Source organism: Thunnus thynnus, chromosome 11 (assembly GCF_963924715.1).
Source record: "Thunnus thynnus chromosome 11, fThuThy2.1, whole genome shotgun sequence".
In the NCBI taxonomy this organism is placed as follows: domain Eukaryota; kingdom Metazoa; phylum Chordata; class Actinopteri; order Scombriformes; family Scombridae; genus Thunnus; species Thunnus thynnus.
This window is the reverse complement of record NC_089527.1, coordinates 15,407,495-15,433,840: the sequence shown is the minus strand read 5'-3', so window position 1 is coordinate 15,433,840 and position 26,346 is coordinate 15,407,495. Positions and strand designations below refer to the sequence as shown.

Below are 26,346 nucleotides of genomic sequence, written 5' to 3'. Positions count from 1 at the left end.
ATGAGGGAATGTTGGGTCTCTGAAAATTAAAGAGTACAGTCTTGACCTGCTCTATGTGAAAAGTGCTCTGAGGTAACTTCTGTTGTGATTTGACAATTTAATTTATATAAATAAAATTTAATTGAATTGAAAATGCCACAGATACGGTAAATTTAATGAAATTTTCAAACAGTGTTGCCATTACATAGATTATCCACCAGAGAGCACTGACAAGTTTATTTTTCAACTATACAATGTCCTGCTCAGGACACATCTTGGTTGAAATTCGTTAATAAAAATAATAAGAGATAATTATCAAGAACGTCTGTTGTGTTTATGTTAAGAAGTGAATATCGGCAGGTGCAGTACATTGTTATCACGTTTCTTAACTCTCAAATATTGATATTGATCCTCAAAATTTTCTTACTAAATCTCTTTCTATTGCAATAGTTTACATTCTTGACAAGACAAGACTTGATAATAACATGTGCAATTAAATAATATGTCACACATTTGCCAAATTACTGCAATATAACTGTGATAATTTTATTAAAATATATACATAGCTGCAGGGTATGTAAAAAACGCATGTGGTCACTTTATGTCCTTGAGTACACTGTTGTGTCTATAGAAATATTCTAACAGTATGACAGTGATGTTTTCTGTCGCCAAAGGACATAACTTGGCTGCAGCCTTAGAAATAAGAGGCCCCTGTAACCTAATCGATTGCCGAGCAGAGAGGCAGACTGGGTCCACACTCTGTGATCCGTTTCTCTGTGTCAGACCAACTTCCCAGAATAGCAACTCGGGCGGGTTGTCTGCTGCTCTGCTCTGCTGTAGGAGATGGAGGAAGTCAGTGGTGGATTTAACAACTGTTGCTTTTGCTGCTTCTGCTGCGGAACCAAACTACCTTTGAGTCCGCGCTGCATGGCGCATGTCGGGTTAGAATGAAGTCTATTCCAAACCGAGACATTCAGTCTGGATCAATGTGCAAGTTCATGGGATATAAACTCCTACGTGTTTAAGGTAAATAAAAAGAGAGCGAGAGAAACATAAGTGCATGAGACGGTTTGTATTAACTAATCATCATTTTGCTGTTTTAATATAGCAATTCAATATCATTCGACTATCAATAGGCTACAGACGCTGCTAGAGGCGCATGTCTGCAGCAAAGGCAGACAAGGAGCGTCTGTGTGATGAATGGAAAGGCAGACGGGCTCTGCTGTAGACTGCGGTGATCGGATAACCTGTTGAATTGCCGCTGTCAGTCAGTGCTAAGCCACGCAGGCACCAACAGCCAGCAAAAAAATCATCAAACACGAGAAGCACAACGCGTTGCCACAAACGCGCTTCACGTTTTATACAGGCTAGCTGATCCAGAGATGCACTGTTGCCGAATGCACCGTCCTCACCGGTTAACCTGTCTGTAACACAGAATTCTCCCACCGTTTTGCTGCTGACATAAATATTCATTCGGTTGCAAAGTCATGGTGCAGACATACTAGGAAGTATCAAAAGTGGTAGGCCTATAAATTAAGAAACGGGGGGCGGCAATAATTTTAATTTCTACATTCTCTGATTGGATAATTCATAGCTTTTATCATATTGTTGTTTAATGCATTTTGAAGGTGGGGTGGTGCAGCACTTTACCCATCGTTTAATTTGCCACTACATCATATTATTCCCATTGCCCGCCTCAGCAGGTAAAACCCGTGAGGTCCGACCTTGAGTCATGTCTCCACAGTTAGCTTTTCAACATTGCCTACCCACGGATTTCCAGTTGAAAATAGCTCGGCTGCTCCCTGCCACTATGGCTAATTCCTTAGGAACCGGTGGATCCAGTTTGATCCATCCCTCTCTTTCTTTCCTTTACCAACTTGTTGAGTCTTCCCCCTCGATGTTCCTACTGTAAGTGTGCATTGTGTAAGGCTCAGCTGCTAGTTGAGACTTCTAAAGAAATGTCACAAGTTTGAGTCGAGTGCGTGTGGAGCTTGACGGGACGGTGTCGGTGTCGCTTCTAAAGTGAAAAATTCGACCGGACGCGCGCAGAAAAGGCTTTAACGCAGCGACAGTCACCTGTAGGAAAGATGCGCTCCTCCTTAACTTTTTTTATGCTTCTCTGAACTTACTCAAATTAATTTTCTGATGTTTTTGACATTATTTTCACTGGAGTGTTATTGAAACATGCTGACTTGACTTTTTTCCCCCCTTTCATACGTTGGTGAGACATCACTGGACGACATAAGTAATTTTGACTTTTTTTGTTTCTTTAAAGGGAGGTGGAGACATTTTACCAACCCCCTCCCTCCGTCCTTGACTGAAATTACCAACTCATTTTGCACAGGGGAGACACTTGAAGGTAATTAGCCTATATGAATTCACCTTTTTGTCTACTTATTGCATGTTACTTTCTTGTTTTGCTTTCATGTTTCACTTTTAATTTTAGCTGTTAAGAGGCTTATCATGTTATTTCGAATCTAAAACACATGGTTTGTCAACTTGTTGGGACTGTAAATTGGCCAAAGTTTCCTCTATGTAACTGTAGAGGGGGGCTCATTTAGGATCTTAGACTATTAAGAAAATTGCAGCTGACTCTGAGTCACATTACCACAATGAATTACGTGTAGAAAAGATGTTGGGCAATATGTTTCACAATCAAAAGGAAAGTTTCTGTAATGACAGACTAGAATTATTTTTTCTGCTTCTTCAAATTAAAGAGTTAAACCCATGTTGTTTAAGGACACCGACAATTGTGATGTGGCACAATACAAATTAGTAGTGTGATCAGGGTCAGTGTATAAATACTGAAAAAGTCTTTTATTATTCTTTCTGATGCAATGCTACATAATATTATAATATAATAATGTCATATATAATATATGCTATATAATATTATTAACACACTTAATACAGTATGTCTTGACTTTAACAAACCGTCTACACAACAATGACTCAACATTGGCTTGAAAGATGAAGATGGACTCAAACTTCAGCTTGCAATTCATGAAAATCCTTACAATTTATGAGTACTTCAAAGCGCTTGCAGACAACATGCATTACCAATGCCTTTAAATGTTTAGAGAATATATGTAGTTTTTAGAAAGAAGCTTGTGTTAAAGTGTATCTCTGCACAGTTGAACGCTTCGTGTTGCACCTGAAGTTAATGTGATTTTTGTGACTGAACTAGCTTTCTTGGTTGGTTTAATGCCAGGTTTGAACAAAAAGTAAAAAAAAAAAAGTAACATAATGAACTGAAATTATTCAATTTCCACCCTTTAAAATGTGTTAAAGCATCACAGCTATCACTCTGTCACTGTAGTGAGTAGGTACATTCAAATCATTTTCTTTTGGGTGTTTTGAATGGGAAGACTATGGCTTAAGTAATCAATCGCTAGGGCCTAAATAATCAATCACATATTTCTGTCTCAATCAAATTTGGGTCTCATATATGATATGCAAACCACAACTGTGTACTTTCATGGAAGTTAAAGGCAGCAAATAGAGAGACCAAACCGGCTATAATTTAACTTCTATTTAGACTAGAACATATTTTACAGAGAACATGACACTAAAACGCGGATGTTTGCACATTTAAAATAGTTCATAGAGTAGCTTTCTAAATACACATGACTACTTCCAAAAAAGAAAGCTGCTCAGACTTGTGTCTCTGTTGTAATGCACCTCTGTACACTGAAATCCACGTGTCTGAAGGTGTAAATGTGGGTATTAATATGATTTCAAACCAATTAATAGATTATATTTTCATGTTGTTTGTGTGAATGCTCGACAAAGGTTCATTCTGAAGGTGCATATCATTGCATATCATTGTTGCACGCTTTTTATGTAACACAAAACCCAGGCAGCACAGTTTTTTTAATACGCTCATCCAGTTAAACAAATTAAGAATAGAGAGAAAATGCAAAAAAGTCTTTGTGTTATAGAAATGTACAAGTTGCAATAATATTTATTTTCTTGATCCGTGCAGCACTCCCATAGCTCTTGAAATGGAGGCTCCCGAAGGCTACTGTGCTAGTAAGTCCTCATATGGCTAACTCATTACATTCAATGCATGCTGACACTCACTGCCCATACTTTAGGCCAATGACAGAGTATATGCAGTGTATCCGAATGTGTGTCTGTGTTTTGTTGCACTGATGATGGCAGTCATGATAACGACAATGACGACTCTACTTTGTCTGTGTGTTATTAGGTTATTGGTGATTATGACGTTATTAGCTTATTTTTATTTTCACATCGCATCCACATTTGTGATACAAAACTGATACAAAAAATAACATTTTTGCAATCACAACACTGTAAACATTTCAAGGGATTTTCCCCTAGTGCAGCCTTTTTCCTGTTCACCCCTCAAAGGTAGAGAAAACGATGCATTAGCAACATCCTGTTGAATGCAGCAGATACTGGATATGCACTTTGTGGTGCTCCATTGCCCTTTGCTGGTTTCCTTTGGGCAGGTCTCTTGAATATCTTCCCTGCCCCCCTTGCATTTTGCTTTGGTATGCATGTCTGAAAACAGGTAGCATGTTGTTGATGACATCAGTGGGGACTTTCAGGTCTCCATTGGGGGTTTGTGCTTGTAGGAACACTTGGCAGGCGGGGTAGGGTTGGTGGTGGAAGAAGAAATGGAGGCTCTTCCTCTCCTTGTCCGTCTGTGGGACGCTTCTGAAATGATAGTTGTGGAACAAATAATAGTCTGTTCCATTAGCACAATATTGTGGAAAAGTAAAATCTTTGTGGAATGCAACAGTTTACATCCTCATTACTCCCATGTATTTTACTGCATTATCAATACACTGACAAAGTACTGCTGACTATGAGTGAAAATTTAGGTCATACATCATACCTGTTGTGGTACACAACATCATAATCTTGCACATACACAACTGTACTCTCCCACATACACTACTACCCACTGTACTACTGTACAGTATATCCTACTATCCTCTCTTGCATGCAGAAATATTGTACTCACTGTCATTCATACACTCCCGCATACACTGCTTGTCACAAACTATATTCTCTTATATGCAAAGCGATAGTGTTCTTCACGCAGCAGGAATCTCTGTTTCCGCTCACTACTATACTTTTATACACACACAATCGTACAAGAGAAAATGATAGTATATGTGGTGTGTGTCAAAAAGAATACATGTAAATGAGAATTATATGCGACTGCGAATATACAGAGAAGTATGTGTGAGTGAGAGTGTTCAGACTGAACGTGAATTCAATTTTATAGGTGGCAAAAGTGTATATAAAGTCAGTTCAAAGATGTGACTGGATAAATTTAGGCAAAGACACGTCTGTGAGAGCTGAAAATATCTCAAAATGAGCAAATAATTTGCACTTATCTGAGGTTCTGTGACCAATTTTGTCAGATTCTATGGTTTTCCGCCTAATTGGGTAAATTTGTATTTGATTGGACAAATACAATGTGTTTTGGTCGGATGTGGTAATTTGGGCCACATTTTGTACCATTTGAGCGATTTCCCCTGATGGCAAGTTGCAGATAGTTACAGTCCAGTGAATCAGCTCCTTCTCTTCTCCAGTTATTATAGTTTAGACTGACAGGGAACTGACTTCAATTGACTCAACACAGAGTAACTTGTAACTGATGACTGATAAAACTAAATGTTATTTCAGTTCATAAAACTTGACTGCAACTCATTTCCTATTCAAATTGTTATTCATTTACAGAGTTGCAGCTCTGTGATAAAAGCATTGTAAAAGCTCACATAGGTTCATATTAGTGATTACTTTTTACATTCAGTGAAACTTTATCCAAAACACTTGGTGGATATATTTTTTTATTACTGTCGCCATGGTTTTGGATTTGCCTAATAATACTAACATATGTACAGTTGTTACATTGACTGTTTGGGATAAATAAACAAAGACTGCCAAAAAATCCAGCAGTCAAATTTGTGTGAATAAAGAAAGGTGAAAATTCATGCATGTGAAAACATATATAAGAAAGAATACAAGTAGTTTTAGTGGGGGGGAATAATATATTTTAATTAGAATAGTAGAGTGAGAGACTACTACTACTATTCTCACTCACATACACAGTAGATACTAATATTTTCTATATAAAAGAGAGGATAATATTATCTATGAGTCAGAATAGTAATATGAGACATACAGCCTAACAATTTATGAAATTGCATGTGATTGACAATATTTGTGGTTTCAATTCCTGAATTGCTTACAGCCTTGTAAAGAACTTAAATCTAAGGATAAGGATAGGTAAAATATCTGAAAAAACAGAGCCATCTTGCTTTTGTACTAATAAAACATGGTGACCTACAGTAAAATGCACCAATGCTGGATTTAAATACTCCTTGTAGCCCAAACGTTGATAACAGTGTCACTGTCAACAGGCTTTATTTTCAAGAAGCCTGTTAGATAACCAGGAATCAAGAATTTAAGCTGCCCTCTGGCTTAAAACCAACCAACCTTCCAATCATCTCACACTATTATTCTGAGCCACATGCACAGTCATTGTCACAGTAACTTCTCTCTTATCATACTCTCACATACAAGTATACTTTTTCCACACACATATGTTCCTGTTCTCTATCACATACCCCAGTGGTAGGCAAATGGCGGCACACGACCAAACCTGACCCCTTGACATATACTATCATAATTTATCACATATGCAATCTTTTTCTCACATAAAAAGTACGGTCTAGACCTGCTCTATATGAAAAGTGCCCTGAGATAACTTCTGTTGTGATTTGGCGCTATATAAATAAAATTGAATTGAATTGAAATAGATTATCCCATTCTCTCACATGCACTATTGTCTTTTTAACATACACTGTCATGGGCATTGGGCCTCATGCAAGAGCAATTTTGTATTCTTATCCTAAAACTCCTGAAACTATTTTTTCTGTGCAGTTTGCTCATACAAGTGCTCCAAGTTGGATTCACCAAACTCCCTTAACTGCACAGAAATATAAGTCACTTGTTTCAGCCTGATAAAGGCTACCTGTCCATAAGTTGGTGTGCAATTGTGAAATCTGATCATTTAGATCCCATCAGAACAGAGAGGGATCATCGGCAGGGGGCCCTTAAAGAGACAGGAGCTAAAACGGCCTGTTTCAGACAGAGGCTGAACTGAGGGGCTGCATAAAGGGTCAGTATAAGATAAACAAGGAGTTTTATGAATTGTAAAGCATGCAAAGATATTCCACTAGAGCCCCAGAATAAAAACATAGACATGGAAATGTGCATGATAAGTTCCCTTTAATACTGTAAAGTAAACATGATTTTTTGCTGAAATGGTAATGTGAGTAAGACAGTATGTTTCAATATAAGTGTGTTTAGGAGTGTGAGGGAGTATAGTGGTCTATATGTGTGAAATTATGACGATATGTGTATGTGAGAGCAAATATGATTTTCCGCATGACCTAATGGTCTTTCATCTCCGTGGATGCTGCAGTATTACTGTAATGCAACTTGCAGATTGCAAAGTTGCTCAGTGGCTCCAGTTTAACATAGACTCTTTGCTGATTTCACTGATTTCTAGATCATCTCTGCAGATAATGTAAGAGTAGTTATCTGCGTACTGTACCAGATTTCCCTCCTTTCTGGGTCATACTATATATTACTTAAAATGGAATGCACCAGTGCACTCTATGGCTTGGCAATCAACAACAGCTGCTTCAAATACATCTGGAATTAATAAGGTGTATGTATATAACTGTATTCATATATTCACAAATTAAACATGATGCTACTGTAGTACCTCCAGTACAGTATGTCATAGCTTTCAGAAGTAGGCTAATTAATACTATCATTTTTCTATTTGTATGTTTGTTACTGGGACAGTGGTGTGTCTTTGTGTGTGTGTGCGTGTGTGTCTGTGTTATGAATCTGTGTCTCAAGGAAGGCTGAGGGTTTGACAGGAAAAACCAGATCCCATACGGTGTGTATCCAGCAAGCCGGAACGGAGTGCCTTGTCACTTAAGAAAATAATCTTATTCAGTTCCTCACACAGTGAGACGTATGTGCTTTTCTTTGCATCGTTTTCATTCATCTCTGCCATCACAAGCAGGCAGATAGAGCTTGACCTCGGTTTAATATTGGTTTATTGTCATAGCATACTTTTCCTGACCCTAGATACCATTTCTAATTGCTTGTGCTCCCTTGTAAGACCATAAATTGCATTGACCCTTGTTAAATTCCCGAGAGCATGACTGTACTTTAGAAGCAATGCATTAATTTGGCATCTGTGATAAAGTCATGCAAAAGTCAATTGTTACACCTACATGTCTCATTCTGTTTTCATCATGCGTACAAATTTGTTCCTTTCCACTTGCTAGTACATTAAATTATCCCAATTTGGTGTATTACTCAAAATGCCTTTCCCCTGGGGGGTGTGTTTTTTTATTTGAACACAGACAGCCCAAAACCATTAGTATATGCCTGAACCAACTTAGCCATGGTGCTGCTAGGCAGCTGTCAGCGTCTGCTACAGTAATGGAAAATCCTTCATGACAAATCTGGGCCACTCCTGTCTCCAGGACAGCATTGCCAAGGGATAGCCAGCGTTGGTCACCTGAGATTTCCTCCAACCCTAACCTGTGCAACCCGAGCTCAGGCCCAGGGATTGTGTCATGGACAACGTCTCCCAGTATGCCCCACTCAGTGGGGCCGCCACTACAATGGAACAATACCACAGAAGAGGTTGTCAAACTAAGAGGAGCTGTCACAGCAAAAGGAGATCTGACACAGATTTCTTTTTCATGTATGAAGGATCATTGCAGACATATTCAGCACCGACAAATTGTAACAGGGCCTTCCTTGTAGCAGTTTCAGATATAGTACGTATATCCCTTTGATTTTTACTGAAACCTCCTCTGCTACAGCTATTGCTACATCAAATTTAAAAGCATTAGGCAGTCTGAGGACTTCACCATGAATTCTTTTTAGCTCTTCTCAATTGTCAGTGTGCTTGAGAAAACCTTTAATAGTGTTGATGGTGAATGATGGCTCACTGTGGTTCCTCAGGGATCTGACACCTGGGTCAGCAGGGGTGTTTGCCTGTTGCCACTGTATTGTTCAAGTGACCCCGATGGGGCCGGGGTGTAAGGAGATAAGGGATTGGTTTGCTCTCCCTCTGAGTGGACATGGGGCTATCCATAGCCTGGGTTCTGTGCAGACTGCTGAGAGGATGCAATCTGATCCACATTTGCTGGACATTAGGATCCCATAGATGCATAAAGACAGTTGAGTTAGCTTTCTGCGTTTTGTAGTGTTACCTCCATTCAGATTAAGTTTAGAGGGAGATCTGAGAGGGATAAAATGAATCATTTAATTGAATTTCCTTTATTTGTGGAAATACTGTGCATAAAGCTTTTGTACATTATGTGATGTGTTTGTTTTTTAGCTAGCCATAAGATTTGCTTCTACTCACTTTAAATGTTTTTATCTTCATAAAAATGAAGAAGAAATCTTTCCCAGGTCAGGTGTGGAGTCTATCATGTTTATAAGAATCTCATCCTCTAAAACATTAGGTTTTTCAGAAACTACTGTTTCTTGCTTCTCCACGATTTATTTCTCTCTTCACCTGGTTTTGAAACATTTCATGAGCTTTAATCCTAAAATTGCATATACACTATAACATCAAACACAACAAAACTTTCATTTTTTCACATAACAGTACTACTTGTTAAACAACTACAGTGTTGTACAGCACAATGAAGATTGTCGTGTTTCTGTTTGTCTCCTAGGTAACGGCCAATGCTCTCCCGGTAAGGAGAAGTCGAGAATGTTGGTGGATATGTCAACACCTAATGGACAGACTGTTCCTCAGGGTCCTAATTCCCCCAGTGGTGAGTGCACAATCGATAGATACACATTTGTGCAGTCTGCCAAGAACAACTAAAGTATGTGCACATGCAGAGACAGATAACAACATTAGAGTTTGACAATATGTTGAGCCTGTACTGACCTGAAACAATCAAATGATGTCCATTTAGTGCCATCCACCTCTGACAAGACAGATTTCTCCTTGATTTCTCTTGTATTATTTTTACATAAGATATTTGACCAGAGTCTGACGAACAAGCTCATGTACACACATAAACACACTGTTAATTCTCAAATAAATGGTGGTGAGGTAATCAAGGTCTTTCACAAATGAAGGCTTGAAAAAAAAATTGATGAAAAATAAAATAAGCAGTACCTGTAATACACTGGCCACGTAATGAATTCCACCAGTACTTTTCTTTCTCAACGTTAAGTTACTCAACACATTCATAATAAAGGCCTACCAGTGAAGAAAATGGATTTGTGTATTTCCCCTAAAGGCTTTTTAGGTGAAACGGGCAGAGGATGTGTTAAGTTCTCTTCAACAGAACCAGAAAATTAACATGGCAAATGTGAGCAGATCAGAAAAGAGGTGCTGCTGCTGATGATTAGGCCAGTGCCTTGTATCTTGCCGCCATCTGTGTGAATGGGTGAATGAGAGGCAAACAATCACTTTGCATAAACCGCTGTATAAATGAAGTCCAATTACAATACAGAAAAAAAAAAACAGAAACAAAGTCCTGTCTCAAATATTGAATTTGAGAATTTACAATAAAAAGCCACTAGTAATAAATATAACTGACGACGAACACTTGCCACAGTGAGTAAATTATTTCTATGGTAGGAGCTTTTGTACAAAGCATTTTGTTGTACCATATCACACGTATTGCACTAAATTGCACCTTACCAGAGGTGTTGCTCAGACTAGCTCTAGTATTGTCACTGTGAAACAGCAAAGCAAGAAAAGGGGAAACTAAGAGAGATGAGGGAGCTTAGTGAGAAAAAGAGAAGCTTGTTTCCCACAAGTTTAGAGATACAGGGAGGTGAGCCGAGCAATGGTCTTCACAGGGAAATACTCTTCACTGAAAAGAGCTGTTGTCATGCTGGAAGTTGCCTAACATGATTTTGCATTTGAGGTTTTGTTACAAAAGAAGAACTGCATCATATCATCTGATGAAAATACGCATGAAGCATTGTCAAATTTCTTGGTATTGTGAGCTCTGTGTGGTATTAAAAGGTAGGAATTACAGCCTTTGGGCTACGTGACAGTTGGGATGGTACAGTAGTGACAGACTGTCTTCTTCATAATGTGTTGCTTTCAGTCAAACTTACAATCAATTGTGATCTTTACTCCTAATTTTCTATGCATTAATGGAAACATAAAAAAACTGCAGACTCTGCTGCACTCTATATGGAACAGGACTGTTCATTGCTGCTTTTGTTCTAGCAACAATTTCAAGTATATCCTCATCTGACCACTCTATGCATTCTCTGCCACACTGGAAGAGACAGATGTAAAGATGCAAGGAGCTGAATAGCAAGGACGTTCAGGTCTGCTCCGTGTTGCCAGGATACAGCTGTCAAAGACAAGGCTCGATCGCAATGTGGGTATTGGGATAAGTGTTTCTTTTGAACAAACGGTGGCATTGGCAACATACAGTATGAGTTTAAAGATTTCAGGTTCTTTGTGGAAATTTCCTGCTGTAGTCTAAATGGAGAAAATGTCTGAATTTTTAAATCGCTTTCACTGACCTTTTATAGTTAAATGGATGGGGCTCCAAAGCCTGAGGGGACAGTTGATGGATGCAGTCAAATGGGAAGCTTTAGTAAAACAACCACATACGCTCACACTGTGATTATTACCCTTGTAAATCCCAAAACCGGATCATCAGGATCAGTAAGTTTTGCTTGGATAGTGTTCAGACGGTTTCCGCACTACATCTAAAGCCCCTTTCACATCTATCTTAAGCCATTTCAGGACAGGGAGTTGATTCTCAGTATAAGACACTCCCAAATTTACTGGCTCATTACCTAGGACGATTCCTGTCACAACTGTAGTAGGAACAAAATCAAGTCCACTATAGGGGACCAAGTCAAGTCAAGTTTTAATATATGGCCCAAAATCACAAGTTTGTCTCAAAGGACTTGACAAAAAAGCACAATTTCTTGTTGTCTTGATGACTGAACTGTATATGCACAATCCAAATGATTATTTTGGGACAAGACTGGAGGTGAATGCAGCTGAGTCTAGCTGTGTCTGTTGCATGTGCAGAAGTGCTATCTTTTGATCTTTTGTATTTTATTTTAGTGTACATGCAAGCAAGTATTACTAATTGCTGGTGACTGATCACTAGAGACTGCAGGTGGTGAATAGTTTCCCGCCACTACCACCCACGCACCAACACACACACACACGCGTGCACGCACACACACACACATGTGCAATTATATAATCTTTTACCCTTCTCATCCAGCCGGTCTTCCATTGCTAATCAGGTGTTACAAACTACAGGGCCTCTGACACTCCCTTTCTCCCCAGGGACAGCCAGGAACCAGACCAGCCAGTTTCTTTCTCTCTCTCTTTCTTGTCAATGTGTCAGTCCATCCTAATGCTGCTTATGTGTTGAGTTGCTAAGTTACTATGATGCACCCAGTAGCAGGCTGACGGAGCACACCAAAATCCAGTTCTACAGAGCTTGTGTCATGAGCACCCTCCTGTACGGCAGTGAGTCCTGGACCCTGTGCTGCCCGACAGGAATGAAAGCTCAATGTTTTCCACATGCGCTGCCTCCAGTGCATCCTGAACATCACTTGGCAGGACAAAGTGCCAAATAACACCATCCTGGAAAGAGCTGGAATCCCCAGCATGTACACCCTGCTGAAACAGAGATGCATGTGCTGGCTCGATCATGTGGTGTGAATGGATGATGGCCAGATCCCCAAGGATCTCTTCTACAGAGAATTAGTACAGGGAAAATGTTCCACAGGCAGACCCCAACTGCGCTACAAAGACGTCCACAAGAGAGACCTGAAGGCCTTGAGTGTCGACCTGAACACCTGGGAGGCTGTAGACTCAGATCGAATGGCTTGGAAACAGATGGTGCAGAAAGGCCTCTGTATAATACTGTTTCACACAGCTGACCCACTCAAGTCAACCCATGTGCATTCCCTTTCTACCTCAATTCAGTCCATCCTCATACCATTACAGTCCAGCTCAATTCCTTAGAGCCTACTCATACCTCTAACCCTAACCCTAGCACTTGCCTAGTTAGGGTTGGAGTTAAATTCTACATCATCTGCATTAGACACAACTTAGCATTTCAGGATGTCCCTATTTCTTTTGTTTTACAGAACTGACGATTAAGCAAGAGGAAGAAACAGGGGAGGAGGCTGACAACAAAAGCCCAGCACTTGAAGGGCTAGGCCAAACAGGGGAAGAGGAGGGAGTAGCATTAGAGGAATCCATGACTGTCAGCCCAAGCAACACACAGGATGGATTGTCTGGGCAAAGTATGGCAGCTGATGCAGAAAGTCGACAACCTAATGGTAACGGATCAGTATATTTCCAAGTGCCATTAAAAGCTTGTAATGCTTAAAGAAGCTTTCTGGTATAATTGTGACATTGTTTTCATGGATATATTTTGAAATTAACAATCCACACAGGATTTATTTATTTTTCAACCATTAAAAACAGGGCATTGTGTACGATTCCCCATCTGTAGAGTGAGAAATCCTCGACAGTGGGTGTGAAATGCTTTCTGTGTTTTTTTCTTTTTGTCTTTTTTGTTTGAAGACAATACCTTAGACTTAGAATTATTATCAGGGAAAAAATATCCTTGGAATCCCCCATAACCTGTTCCAACTGACGGCATGACTGCTTTGGTTGTCACAGTATTATGATCATATTTCTCTTGTTAAATCAGAAGTGTGCACTGAACTGCAGTATCCTCTATGATATAAAGTCCACCATACACTAGATAGAAAGACTCATACTCCAATTCATAACTATAGAAAATGTTGCATGTATTTTGGAAAATATACAGAAGTATAGTACATGCAGTATAGCCACTTTTTTTTTTAAGTATACTATAGCCATATCTGTAATATACCAACTTCTTCACCTGATGTACATGTCTTCTCAAGGGGAGAAGTTGCTAGCTCAATTAAATTAAGTGTATTTTGATTCAGTTCAGTTAAATTGAGTTAAATTAAATTGTTAGAATTGTATTTTGTTTTATTCGATTGCAGTTCAAGACATAGCAGTTAACTTTAGTTTTCTTTAATCCAAATCATTTTCTAAATGCTGACAGCAATATCTTAACCACTCTACCCTTCTACACTGTTTTTTTAGGAAGTCTACAATAGGGCGATCCGTCTGCATAATACAACCACCTGTCAATAATGATGAAACGGAAACAAAGTACTTTAAAGTTAGTGTTTGAAACGGGTTTAGATGTCACAATGCAACAGCATCACTCGTCAGCCCATACGTAGCTGTTACAAATGTAATCTGTTGGGCTTGGGTCAGCGTAAAACAGTGTGAATGCACAAACTAAGATACATTATGGCTGAGAACACAGTTTCATAGTGCCCAAATAAATACATCCTCTTCAATAAGGTTTTTTCAATGGTGCACCAATATTGTACTTGCTTGTTACAGTTACAGTTATATTTTGATCCTTTTACCATAACAACTGTGGAAATGTAGAAAATGGTTCATTATCCGAATGAGATATTGCATTTAACAGATGGTTTGTGTCTTGATTGTCATTATTATGCATCATATGTCAAATGAGGACATATAGTATATATAGTAGGAATTTGATAGGTGTGATATTTCATTTATAAACTATAAAGCATCCATCAGTGGAAAGTGGTTCGTACACATGATGAAACAAAGTCAGCTGTTACAAAAAAAAAAAAAAATCAGAAAAGGTAAATGAGTTCAGTTAAAGACAAAAACTGTTTGCAGGCTTGTTGATGCTTTCTAAAAACATCATCCACAATGAGTGTGGTATTGACTTCCTGTGCCTGCCTCTTTCAGGTGACAGGCCGTTCCAGTGCAACCAGTGTGGCGTCTCGTTCACCCAGAAGGGAAACCTGCTTCGACACATCAAGCTGCACACAGGCGAAAAACCCTTCAAATGCCCCTTCTGCAACTATGCCTGTCGGCGGCGAGATGCCCTCACTGGTCATCTGCGCACTCATGCTGGTAAGCTCACCCTCTTCTCTTCCCTTTTTACGAATGCACTTCTTTTACCCAGAAGAGGCTTAATTTATTTCATCAGAATTGCTTCAGAGATCTGAAAAAAAAATCAACCCATACTGTGTTTAATAATAGGATTGACTATATTTATTTTTAAAGATAGTTAAACATTTCAGACAGACCCTTGCCTAAATATTTTTTCCTAATATTATGCTTATGTTACATGCCCACACTCCTGTGCTATACTTAATAACCTTAGTTTACCTCTGACCTAATGTAGTAACCTTGAAAAATACTTAGTTCCTTTAGAAATGAATGATCTTGAACTAAAATATACTTAAGAAAAGCCAAACCATATTCCTATACACATACACCAGGAAGTATAGACCTAGTTGAACATAACCAATCTCAAATCTTTGTGATAAGTATAATTTATCCCCCCAGTCTTTCAAAACACAATCTACAGGCTTTGTAAGTACCTCTTGAATGTTCTCCTGAGATATTTCTTTCCTCTGAATTGTTGTGCGACTGTGTGTCAGCTTATATAAGATCTAGCAGAGCTATATTAGCCACAGTAGCCATACATGCTGACTGGTGACACTATATTGTTGTTGGACAGACGCTGTGGTGTTTTTTTTTATCACATAGACAGCTCTGAAAGTGCTTTGTGGTTAGGTACCAAGGACATACTGTTCCTTAGCTGGCTGACTCGCTAAGGAGGAAACTATCAGTCTGTTGAGAAACACATGTGGAGTGCTGGCTGTGTCTCTCAACTGTAACCCACTTTTTCTATCAAAGAGGATGTGCTCTCCCCTCTTTTGCGCCTTTGAAATCAAGGTCAGACAATACTGTCATTTCTGCATGTAATGCCGCCACAGGGGTTATTCATGCACAGTTCTCTTTTTAGGTAGTAATTTGTGTGTTTGGGTGTGTGTCCATGTGTTTGCATACAATGTCTGTTTGCATACCTGTAATCTCTATCTCAGTTGTTTCTTCAATTACATTCTCACCATGCAATTACTGATTTCACTTCTATGCTAAAAAATGAAATATGCTTTATTTAAAACTTTGAGTTAGTTTTCCCTTCCTTCTCAGTGTTGCATTAGACAATATTATATATTTCACACAATAGCCCTGGCCTACTTATGAACACAGATTTCTTTTCTTTTCTGGATTAGGTTCTATTTGCCATTCAGATGCTTCTTTTATGCATATCTTATTATCTGTTTCTCCACATCTATCTTCCATCATCAACCATGACCATTTTGCTATTTTCACTTCCTTCCTGTTGTTCAGCTGAATATGTTTGTCACCTCCACCACCTCCTCTTGTGTCATGTAAAATCATGATTAGTAAGTTGCCTTCTTCTGGTCATTTAGTGAGGAATATGAGAAATTTGATGTTGCCAAGTTGTGCTGTCATGATTCTCTTTTTACATACAGGGACTCACTACTCTCTAGTCTGTTGGTGCTGCAAACTTGGCAGCTCTGGCCTGGTGCCCTGCCAGGTAGAACAGGTGTAGCCAAAAGAGAGAAATAAAGCATAGAAAGAGAAGTCAGGCGTTGAAAAATGTAAGACAAGAGTAAGAAATATGGAGGAAGAGCAGCAGAACAAAAGTGTGTTGCATTAAGCAGCTATCCCTAAGGCCAGGTTGAATGTTAGACTGGGAACATGACATTTTCCGTTGAGGCATAGTTAATCAGTGAAATCATAATGCAGGGGAGGCATTGCTTGAGAGGCAAAGGATTTCACATTTTGTAAGCTAGAAGATGTAAATTTGTGCAAGTTCCCGTTTATTAGCCAAATGCAATCATTCAAGTGAGTCTGAGTGCACAGTATGGTCCATTTGCATTAATAAGAATAGAAAGGTGGATTCTTAAGGTCCATCCAACATCTGCACAAAGTCATGTGTGGGTGGTTATCTAAATATGAAAAAATAACGAAGTTTTGTGTGTGAGAGAGAGAGTGTGTAGATGTAAGCCACTGAGAACAAGGGAGTGATACTTGATTGAATACTGCCTACTGCACTGTTTTAGTTTCACGGCTGAAAAGGAGCAAAAGAAAAAATATTTCCATGATGACGTTTCATTTAGAAGTTACTCTTTCACTACCCAAAATGAATATTACTGCAATGACCCTGCGGGTACACCTACCCACACTTTATTAATATTGAAACCCTTTGTCACTCACCAACATCTGTTCATACTAAAAAAAAAAAAAAAAACATCATAATGAATCCGAGTTTCGAGTTATATCGATACAATGTCATTCATAGACCACAAGAGTACTGAATTACAGATAAAGCAGAAAACCTATTACCATTCCACATGATTCACTGAAAAAGTGCTTGCTGATGTAAGAATGGCAATGACTGGCCATGTCATTCTGTAACAAGTGGGTTTCATTTCACTTACACAAATCATCAACAAAATAGACCAGGGAAAAAAGTGTAACATTAGTAGCTAAAGGAATATCTCATCCTCTTGTAGAACATGTTAAGTATTTTTTATTGAAAAAAAAAAACAAAAAAAAAAAAAAAAGAGGAGAAGAAACCCAACATCCATTTTTGCAGGAGAAAGACTTTTTACAGTATGTTCACGTGTCTGTCTCTAAATTTGTGTGTGCGTGTATGTATGTGTGTAACAGCCACCGTGCCTCAAACTGAAATATGTTTGGTTTCTTTGTTCTTGCAGTGACAAGAGCACTGGTTCATCTTTGCATCTTCTTCTAGTAATTGTTGTCACCATTATGCCAGTGAATGTCTTACTACATCTCGTTGCAAATTATTGGTGTCTGGGTCACATTGGTATGCTTATGTGGCCTCCGGTTCACTCACCGAGTTCCTTTATGAGTCATTACATTAGTTTTGAGAATACTCTAGCACAGGACACAGACCTATTTCTTCAGCAGTGTCTGCATGCGTAGGATTTTCACTTTAAACACAATGAAGTTTTTACACATTTCTAATTCAACTCTTACCTCAATATGGAAAATGACTCAGGTAGTTCCATTGCACAGAGGCAGTGACACTAGGGACCCAAACAACTATCGGCCTACACCTTGATGTCCTGTATTTTTTAAAATCCAAGAATCACTGTTCATCTTACAAAAAACAATTTAATGTCTTTGCTGAAAGTGTAATGAAATAATGTGTAAGACGAATAATTTTACAGTTACATACATATCAAGATAAAACATGATTTACTGATATGTTCACTTATTAAAGCATTTATTTATTCAAATATCCACCAATGCATTGATCCATCCATTGAGTGATAAAGCAAACGGAAGGAGGGGTGGATAGATGGAAGAATGGATGGGTTTATGGCTTCACAGAGATAGATGTAAAGAATATGTCTTCATCTTTCCACTTGCTAGGTTGGAAGGAATTGAATTACATAGAAACGCCTCAATGAATCATACTCCACCTCCATAGCCATTTAACATTGGAGTTTGTTTCCTACCACCACTATGGGATTCATTATCAACTCTGCTATTCACTCATGCTTTGCCAAAGAAGTGGGAGTTAGCTGTATGTTTTCAGAGACCAAAGCGTTTTGCAACGCAGACTTCTTGGTGCAACTATCTTTGTCGCCCACAACTTGTCTTTCTGTCTGGCAACAGTGTGGAATCCTCACACTAGTAGTGGAACATCCATGAGCTCAGAGGGTTGCTTCTGGTTTGTTTGCTGACTCTTCACAGCATTTACTATCACGCACTGCCTGAACGCTGCAGCAGGTTGCATTATCTCATTGGACACTACCCACTCTCTTTGTCTGTTTGTCAGTAGTGAATGAAATTAATATGCTGTCCCTCGAATGTCTTTGCTTTTAGTTGGAAAACCACACAAGTGCAACTACTGTGGGCGGAGCTACAAACAGCGGACCTCCCTAGAGGAGCACAAAGAACGCTGCCATAGTTACCTGCAGAGTATCGGCTTGGATCCAACCGCCAACACTGGCCCTTACACAGGTAAATAGTTTTACTGAAACTGAAACCATGAAAATGATGGCAGCCTACTGTGTAATGGAGAGGAGACAATGCAGTAGCAAAGTTGGATTTTGTTTACAGAAGAAAATTGCTATATAAAATGTACCCTGTGTATATACGTTTGGTCAACTATAAAGAAGTGAATTTTTTTTTTCTTTCTGCAGTGTCTCTCTGGCTTTTTGTTTATTATTTATTCAATGTACATTTCTTACATTTTATTCATTTGAATAAAAATGGAAAAGTGTGTAAAATAGTGTTTACAAATACATTCAGTAATTTATTTGTAAACACTTTTTGTAATTAATCTAAAATTTAACTTAACTTCTTAAATTATTGAATTAAATCATCCATCCGTTCTTTAAATGCAACTCTTTAACAAAAACAAAGTGTCCTATCATAAGAGGACTGGGAAGATTTGTGGGGGTTGAGTTGTGGTTGAATGGTTGATGGGTCGTGGTTAAGATTTTTTTTAAAATGACAATGAAAAGTTGGGGGGAAAAAGTGATTCTGTCTTCATTTTTAATTTTCACATCCCAGGAAGAGTGATCTGTTAATCTAGCAATCTCACTTTAGTTCACTTTCTCAAACTCCCATGATTTAACACCTAAATGTATTCCTGCCTTCTCCAACCCCCTTCCTTTCTCAACCTTCCAAGGTGAGGTTCCTAAAGAGTCAAGGCCCATGGCTACCTTTGATCGGCCACCTGTTATTGAAAGACTGCACAGCAATGTTGGCAAGAGGAAGAGCACCACACCTCAGAAATTTGTGGGTGGGTATATATCAACATAGTCAGGCACTATTTTCTGTTATTGGCATGCAAGACACGTATTATTTGTCCAAGCAGACTTTAATGGAGTGATTTGGACTTTTTGTTTTGCAAAAACAAAAACTTTTTGTTTTGCAAAACAAAAGGTTTTTGTTTTTGCAAAACAAAAAGTAGTCTTAAAACATATAATAGTAGTTAGTTAATTAAATACTCTTCATGCAAAGCACTTTGCTACTGATTTCACTTTTATGCTAATAAAATGGAATATTTTTTTATTAACAGTTTGTTTTTGTGCTAATTTAGTTTTCCTTTCCTTTTCAGCGTTGCATCATACAAAATTAGATTGTTCACACAATACCCATGCCCTACTTTTGAGCATTTTTTTTTTCTGAAATTGGTTTTATTTGCCACACTATTAGACATAGAGCTTGAGCGAGCTAGAGCAAGCGGATGACTGAGAGGCAAGGAAATGTTTTTCACTCTGTGGTTAGGTACACCTGTAACTTTGCCATTGCTCTTATCGAGAGAAAACAGTTCACCGCATCCCTGTTCTGGAGGGGTTAAACAGTGCAGTAGTAGATGGATGGGGCTTTCCACCCCATTAGACTCGTACACACAGAACATCAAATACAAAATGTAAAAAAAAAAAAACAAGTCCACGTTTGGCTGGTTATAGAGGACATTTTGTGAAGTCAAATTACGCTTTTACCTGTGCATATTATTAGTCCCCTCTGTGAGCAGCTAAAAGCTAAAAGTGTTTCCCTCCACATGTGCTATTGGATCTAAATTGATTATGTTTGGTGTCATATGGTTTGAAATTGGCCTAATATTGTTAAATAAACCAAATCTACATAGTCATAGTGCTACTCTATTTCATGCAGGTGACAAGATCCCACGCCTCAGCTACCCTGACCTAGGATATGAGATGGGCCTCAAGTACGAGAAGAAGGCTGAGCTGATGCCGGCCCACATGATGGACCAGGCCATCAGCAATGCCATCACTTACCTTGGATCAGACACACTTCGGCCCATGCTCCACCATCCAGGGCCCCATATTTCTATGGCTGAGGTGGTGCCCATGGTCAACCCCCTGTTCCATCATGTCCTGCCCCTGGGCCAACGAACAGACCGCCCAGGAAACTGTGACACGCTGCCACCACAGCTACCACTGCTCACTGATTTCCCCAGCCATCCCACCTCAAATGGCCCCACTGCTTTGACCAGGCAGGGCAGGCAGGCTCAGCCAGGGCAAGAGGAATCTCCCAACCACAGTGGAGTTGACTCGGCCGATTCAGCTCGCAGCAGCCCTCAGGAGAGGCAAAGCTACCATGGTAGCAACCCCCCTCCCGGCCTCAGGTCGCAAGCAAGTCCAGCAGTGGTCTTTTCAGGTGACCGGGTGAGAGAAGCATCACCCAGAAGTGGAATGGTGACTGGGATAATGCGAGTGGCCACAGAGAGGCCTGTAAGTCAGGAAGGGGTGCGGGTCTTTGGACGTGAAGGCCAGGAGTTGCGGGCTTTCCAGTGTGAGCACTGTCGGGTACTCTTCCTGGACCATGTCATGTATACCATCCACATGGGTTGCCATGGTTACAGAGATCCACTGGAATGCAACATCTGTGGTCACCGCAGCAAAGACCGCTATGAGTTCTCCTCTCACATAGTCCGTGGTGAACACACCTTCCAGTAAGAGGATGGGTAAGAAAGACAAAGAAGGGAAAGGAGCAATAGCCTGATATCCGTCCCTATCCCCAGACCTCTGAGACTCCACAGTTGAATGGCATTGTAGACAAGTGTAGCACAATCATAGACTTCTTTTTAAGCTACTTAGTGTGAACCTGAACAGTTGAACAATCATATGAAGGTACGGGCCAAAGACACATTTTATACATATTTAATTACGATTTATTGTAGAGGAAGAAAGGTACATTTTTTTTCAGAAATTGTTCATGAACTGTATAACAGTGCAGCTGTTAGATGACTTTGACTCGTTTTTCATTTTAGTCTTGTTTGGAAATGTCTCCTTTTGTGGCTGTCCCTTCATCATGCTTTTATAGTGAAATAATGTTTTCACCCTCAAGTAGTAAAGAATGCATAAAAAATATTAGAACATGTTCCAACCTTGTGGGCTTAATGCACTGGATAAACTGTTTAACCAGAAAGAATGTCATGACTAACAAAGATGACAGAGCCAAAGTATTTCAGGTAGTCTCAAATTCAGAAAATTCTTTCATAGACATAATAGCAGGATGTGCTGCTATGGAATTTATGTATTCAAAAAAGTTTGGTCATCTATGTCTAACATAGTAAATGTTTTAAAACCATTTTAAATTCTTGCTAAAAACAGACCTCACAGAGAATCATGGCATTGAACAGGACCACTTTCTGTGGCATGCTGCACAAAATCCGTACAGTTGGTGTTGTTTGCCAGGGCACATGATGGTCATCTGGTACTGTGTGTTCAAACTTCTAGCAACTTGGTGTCCATTTGGACTTGACTGTCAGTGGTGTGGTGTGGTTGTCTCTGATTGAACCTGTCTGCGGCTGTAGAAATCTGAACCGTCATGCCATCATCTTCAGAATTTTGTTCTGCTTTGGTATTGCCTCATATAACTGTATAATTTTTATGAATTAGCATACTTAGATTGATTTGCTCACTAGAGTTTAATAATTAAAAATAAAATAAAGTTGTAAATAAATTAACACATACATTAATATATTACATTCATGAGCGCAAAGAATAATTTCAAATGCAAAAGTTCTTAACACCAAGTTGGAAATATAAAATAGTTAATCTAATGAAATTATAAAATTTGCATTTAAAGTGATCATATACAGTACATTTGTAAATCTAATCGTATTTTTATTTTTTATTCATATATCATGCAACTACATTTGTTGCTTGTATCGCAACTCTCTCCAAAGTTACCAGCCTCCATCCAGTTTGCTTTTATGAGATGGAACTACTGATCATGAAACAAGGAAGTACAGTACAGTGGTTCTTGTCAGCCCTGTGACCATAAAGTTTTGCCACAGCCATCTTTTTCTCATCTTTTTATTTTTTTTCTAAGCTGCCCAGCTAGTGCATTCTCCACATAAATAACTGGCCATATGTTTCTTAACCTGGTTGCTCTTATAGAACATTAATCAATCTTGGTGACTCATGGGTTGTGTTGCTTGCAGTGTGAACACACAGTATAACTTGGAGCATTGTACTTTGTTTGAAACAGTTCCAGGCGGACTTGCACATCGACAGCCTAAAATGGGAAAAGGGTGGTTTAAATTTTGCTTTTAATCATTTAACTATTGGAGTTTGATTCTTTATAGCAATGGATACCACAGGGATAATGGCAAAGCAGGGTAATGATACAGCATGGGATGGTCTTCTCTGTTGTAGCCCACTCTATGCTTTAGGCCCTTCTTTTTGATGTAATACACTTTGTGATTTAGCTTGGATGGGTGTGTGTATGTGTTGTGCTGCTTCTTCAGTTCTTGGGTGTGGGGTCAGGTGGGGTCCACATTATTCGTGCTGTTTTCTAGCACACTAAATACATGCTTACATGTCCAGTTTCAATGCCATTTTCTATTTGTACGTCATGACAAATACAGGGACACATCAGACTCTGCACAAAAAGCCTAGCTCTTTTTGAGGTACTTTGTCCTTAAAATTGTGCCTAACGCAGCTTTATTTGAAGCTGATCTTCTACAATTTACTGCATTATAGGAATTGAGGGGATTGAGAAAATTCTTGACGTATATGGTGGGCTTTCGTCATTTTGGTTTCCTACCGTGGTATTATTAACCTTGTTTGAACCAGGCTGCTTCTCTCCTCCTCACCAACACCATCTTACTCACAAGCACACACACTAATGTGTTTCACTCTTTCTCTCTCTCTGAATCTTCCTCTTTGCTTTGCCATTATGTCACCACATTCATACATGACCTTTTACGGAGGAGACTGAGAGCGAGACAGCATGAGCAAGAGGAAAAGTGAGAGGAGTGCGGTTACCACACTGTACTACTTTGAAGGCACTTCCCAAAACTGTAGCATTCCAAGTCACCTCAGTAAATCTGCTCAAAGCTCATGCAAAATGCAAATGGTGAATTGGAGATAAGCCGCCCTTGTCCGTCATCTACAGTATGTTGAAGGATAACAGATTTTAAGATCTGTAAGGCCAGTTGCGGCTCTTTCATAGTTACCGTCTCTCCCTGTGAAAGGACTCAGATAAGACTGTGTTTTGTACAGTTGGCCATGCACTTTATGTCCATGCCCTGACAAGGGAGCATTGTTTTTTTTTTGTTTGTTTTTTTTTGTTTTTTTTCTAATTATCACATTAAAGTAGAGGGGAAGACAATCATTGATACAACACAGGTTAGTCCTATGTCTGAGAGAACAATCTTGGAGATGCACACAGGAAATTTGCTACGCTGCCTGATGAACATGTTCTTTTATTGTATCAGTACATGCAAGAAGTTTGGTATTATTAGTTTTACACTGGTTAGTTTTCTATCATGAACAGTTGATTACTCTCTAGGGTTAAACTCAGTGATCATCTACATTTAATGTCTTTTTGTGATCAAAAGGCAGCTTTTTTCTCTGTTTACATGTTGCTTCTCTTATGCGCAACTGGTACCCAGCTAGCATAAAAACTTACTGTCTATAAAGTATTGGCACTGGAATTTGTTTACACCTTGAGCTGTGATAGTGATACTGACTCTATACATTCTTCTATTATATTGTTCCTGTATATATTTATTATCTAAAAAAAAAAAGCCTTATCTGGGGTCCTCCTAAAAAAGCATATCCTTTTAATAATACTATGATCAAAGTTAATGTTACCCTGATTTTTCTTCTTAATCCATTTTAGAAGGAATAACAAATAAACAGACCAGAAGTAAATTAAACTGAATCGGTAATAACATGACATGATGTTCAATTGAAATATTAATTCCTCATTTTTTCTTTTGTTTTGTTCTACATGATATATTTGGAAAGATATGAGGCACATATTTTTTTCTTCTTTTTTTTTTCTTAGAGTAATATTGTAATAACAACAGCCTTACTTGGACACAAATTCTTTAACTGAAGCAGCCATATGAACAAAAACAAAGAAAAAAAAGAAAAAAAGAGGTCTTCTGTCAGCCCTCCATGTGAGTGAGGAGTTTACTTGAAAATCAAAATCATTGCTATTGTTTCCGAATGTGGGGATGTTTTTGTAAATTTTTAAAAATGAGTGTGCTAAATGTCTATTTTTCTGCTGAAATGTTAATGCAAATAGTTTTGTGAAATTTTGTGTGTTTTAGTTTTAAGTTTAAAAATGTTTACAAACATGTAAAAGACAGGGTTCAGGTGTATTGTATTTTTTAGAAATAATATATGAAAGGTGTATATTTTGGCACTGAATATTGAAATGATCCAGAAGTGTGTGCTGATTGGTCATCTCTGATATTGTTGACAATTTTCTGATGCGAGGGCTCTCAGGTATTTGCATATGGTTGTGTATTTTTATTTCCTAAAATATGTGATTAACTTATCAAACAAATGCACAGTAATTGAAGTTGTTTGGTAATTTCTCATGACAGTCCAACACTGAATATGTCGATGGAAGTTGGAGGATTGTTCAGCCCTGATTTCAACATCAGTGACATTAAATGAAGACGCACTGCTTTGAAGAATGCAATGTATATTTTTAAGGCATGGGTTTCTCTCTATTAAAGAAATGATTTTACTGCCTTGTCTGTTTTGTGAATTTTGAAACAGGAAGTCAGACATATTGTTATAATAAAATTTCTTCAAACATGCAAAATGTATCTTACTTGTAATTAAATAACTGCATTGTGGAACGAATAAATACAATGCTTAAATATTGTGAAAAACAAAGGTCATAAAACTGAAAAAGGTTTAAACATTTCCAGGTATGTGACTTGATGACTAACGCGTGCTACAACTTCTCTGTTACTGTTTGGATTTGAATTATTATTGTTATAATTGTGACTGTGACCATAATCTCAGGGGAAGGGGAATTTCACCTCTAATACATTTTATATGGCGCTATCCCAGTGATTTTGAACAGTACAGTCAAAATCTACAAACACAGACAAGGATCAAGTTCTGACTCACTAGGTGACACTTGATAATGTCTGTGAACTTTGGAAGAAATTTGAGACTCTGTGAACTCGCTCAATATGTTATTTGAATGAAATGCTTCAATCGTAAAATGTGGTCTTGTTAGCCCAGGACCAAGATATAGTCTCGAGTTATAATAACTATATAGTTTATTTTACTATATTATACTACCTATGAGGCAGGATTTGTCCAACTGCAGTCTGTTCTGCTTTTGAATTTAATGAGAAACTCATTCAAATTCAGCAGTGCAACCTGTTAGAAAAATAACACACACTATGTGAAATCTATTTTAAAGTGTTTTTTTTTTTTTGTAATTTGAACCTTAATAGGCCAATTTCCTGGCCATGAATCAAGAAAAGAATTAGATAATTAGAGTGAGACGATTAAGCCCTGAACGTGAAGCACTGGGGTTACACTGAAAGTGTAGTTTGTCGGTGAAGC

The 26,346-nt window shown here is 38.6% G+C and overlaps 1 protein-coding gene across 2 annotated transcripts; it reads left to right on the top strand.

Moving 5' to 3' along the window:
- Window positions 1-206: 206 nt before the first annotated feature.
- On the top strand, window positions 207-25,508 carry ikzf2 (IKAROS family zinc finger 2). 2 transcript variants are annotated; one of them, XM_067603314.1, is made up of 9 exons: window positions 207-1,005; window positions 2,255-2,338; window positions 3,965-4,011; window positions 9,741-9,842; window positions 13,171-13,365; window positions 14,864-15,031; window positions 18,860-18,997; window positions 19,671-19,784; window positions 20,663-25,508. In XM_067603314.1, the coding sequence occupies exons 3-9, from the start codon at window positions 3,984-3,986 to the stop codon at window positions 21,466-21,468; spliced, it is 1,551 nt and encodes a 516-aa protein (XP_067459415.1). In that variant the 5' UTR covers window positions 207-1,005; window positions 2,255-2,338; window positions 3,965-3,983; the 3' UTR covers window positions 21,469-25,508. The 2 variants fall into 2 exon arrangements, with proteins under 2 accessions (XP_067459415.1, XP_067459418.1); XM_067603317.1 differs by lacking the exon at window positions 207-1,005 and adding an exon at window positions 1,023-2,057.
- Window positions 25,509-26,346: the final 838 nt, after the last annotated feature.

Coding starts and splice junctions, on each gene's coding strand:
- ikzf2 (XM_067603314.1), top strand. CDS start 3,984: ATGGAGGCTCCCGAAGGCTACTGTGCTA. Junction 13,366..14,863: donor AGAAAGTCGACAACCTAATG/GTAACGGATCAG, acceptor TGCCTCTTTCAG/GTGACAGGCCGTTCCAGTGC. Junction 15,032..18,859: donor TCATCTGCGCACTCATGCTG/GTAAGCTCACCC, acceptor CTTTGCTTTTAG/TTGGAAAACCACACAAGTGC.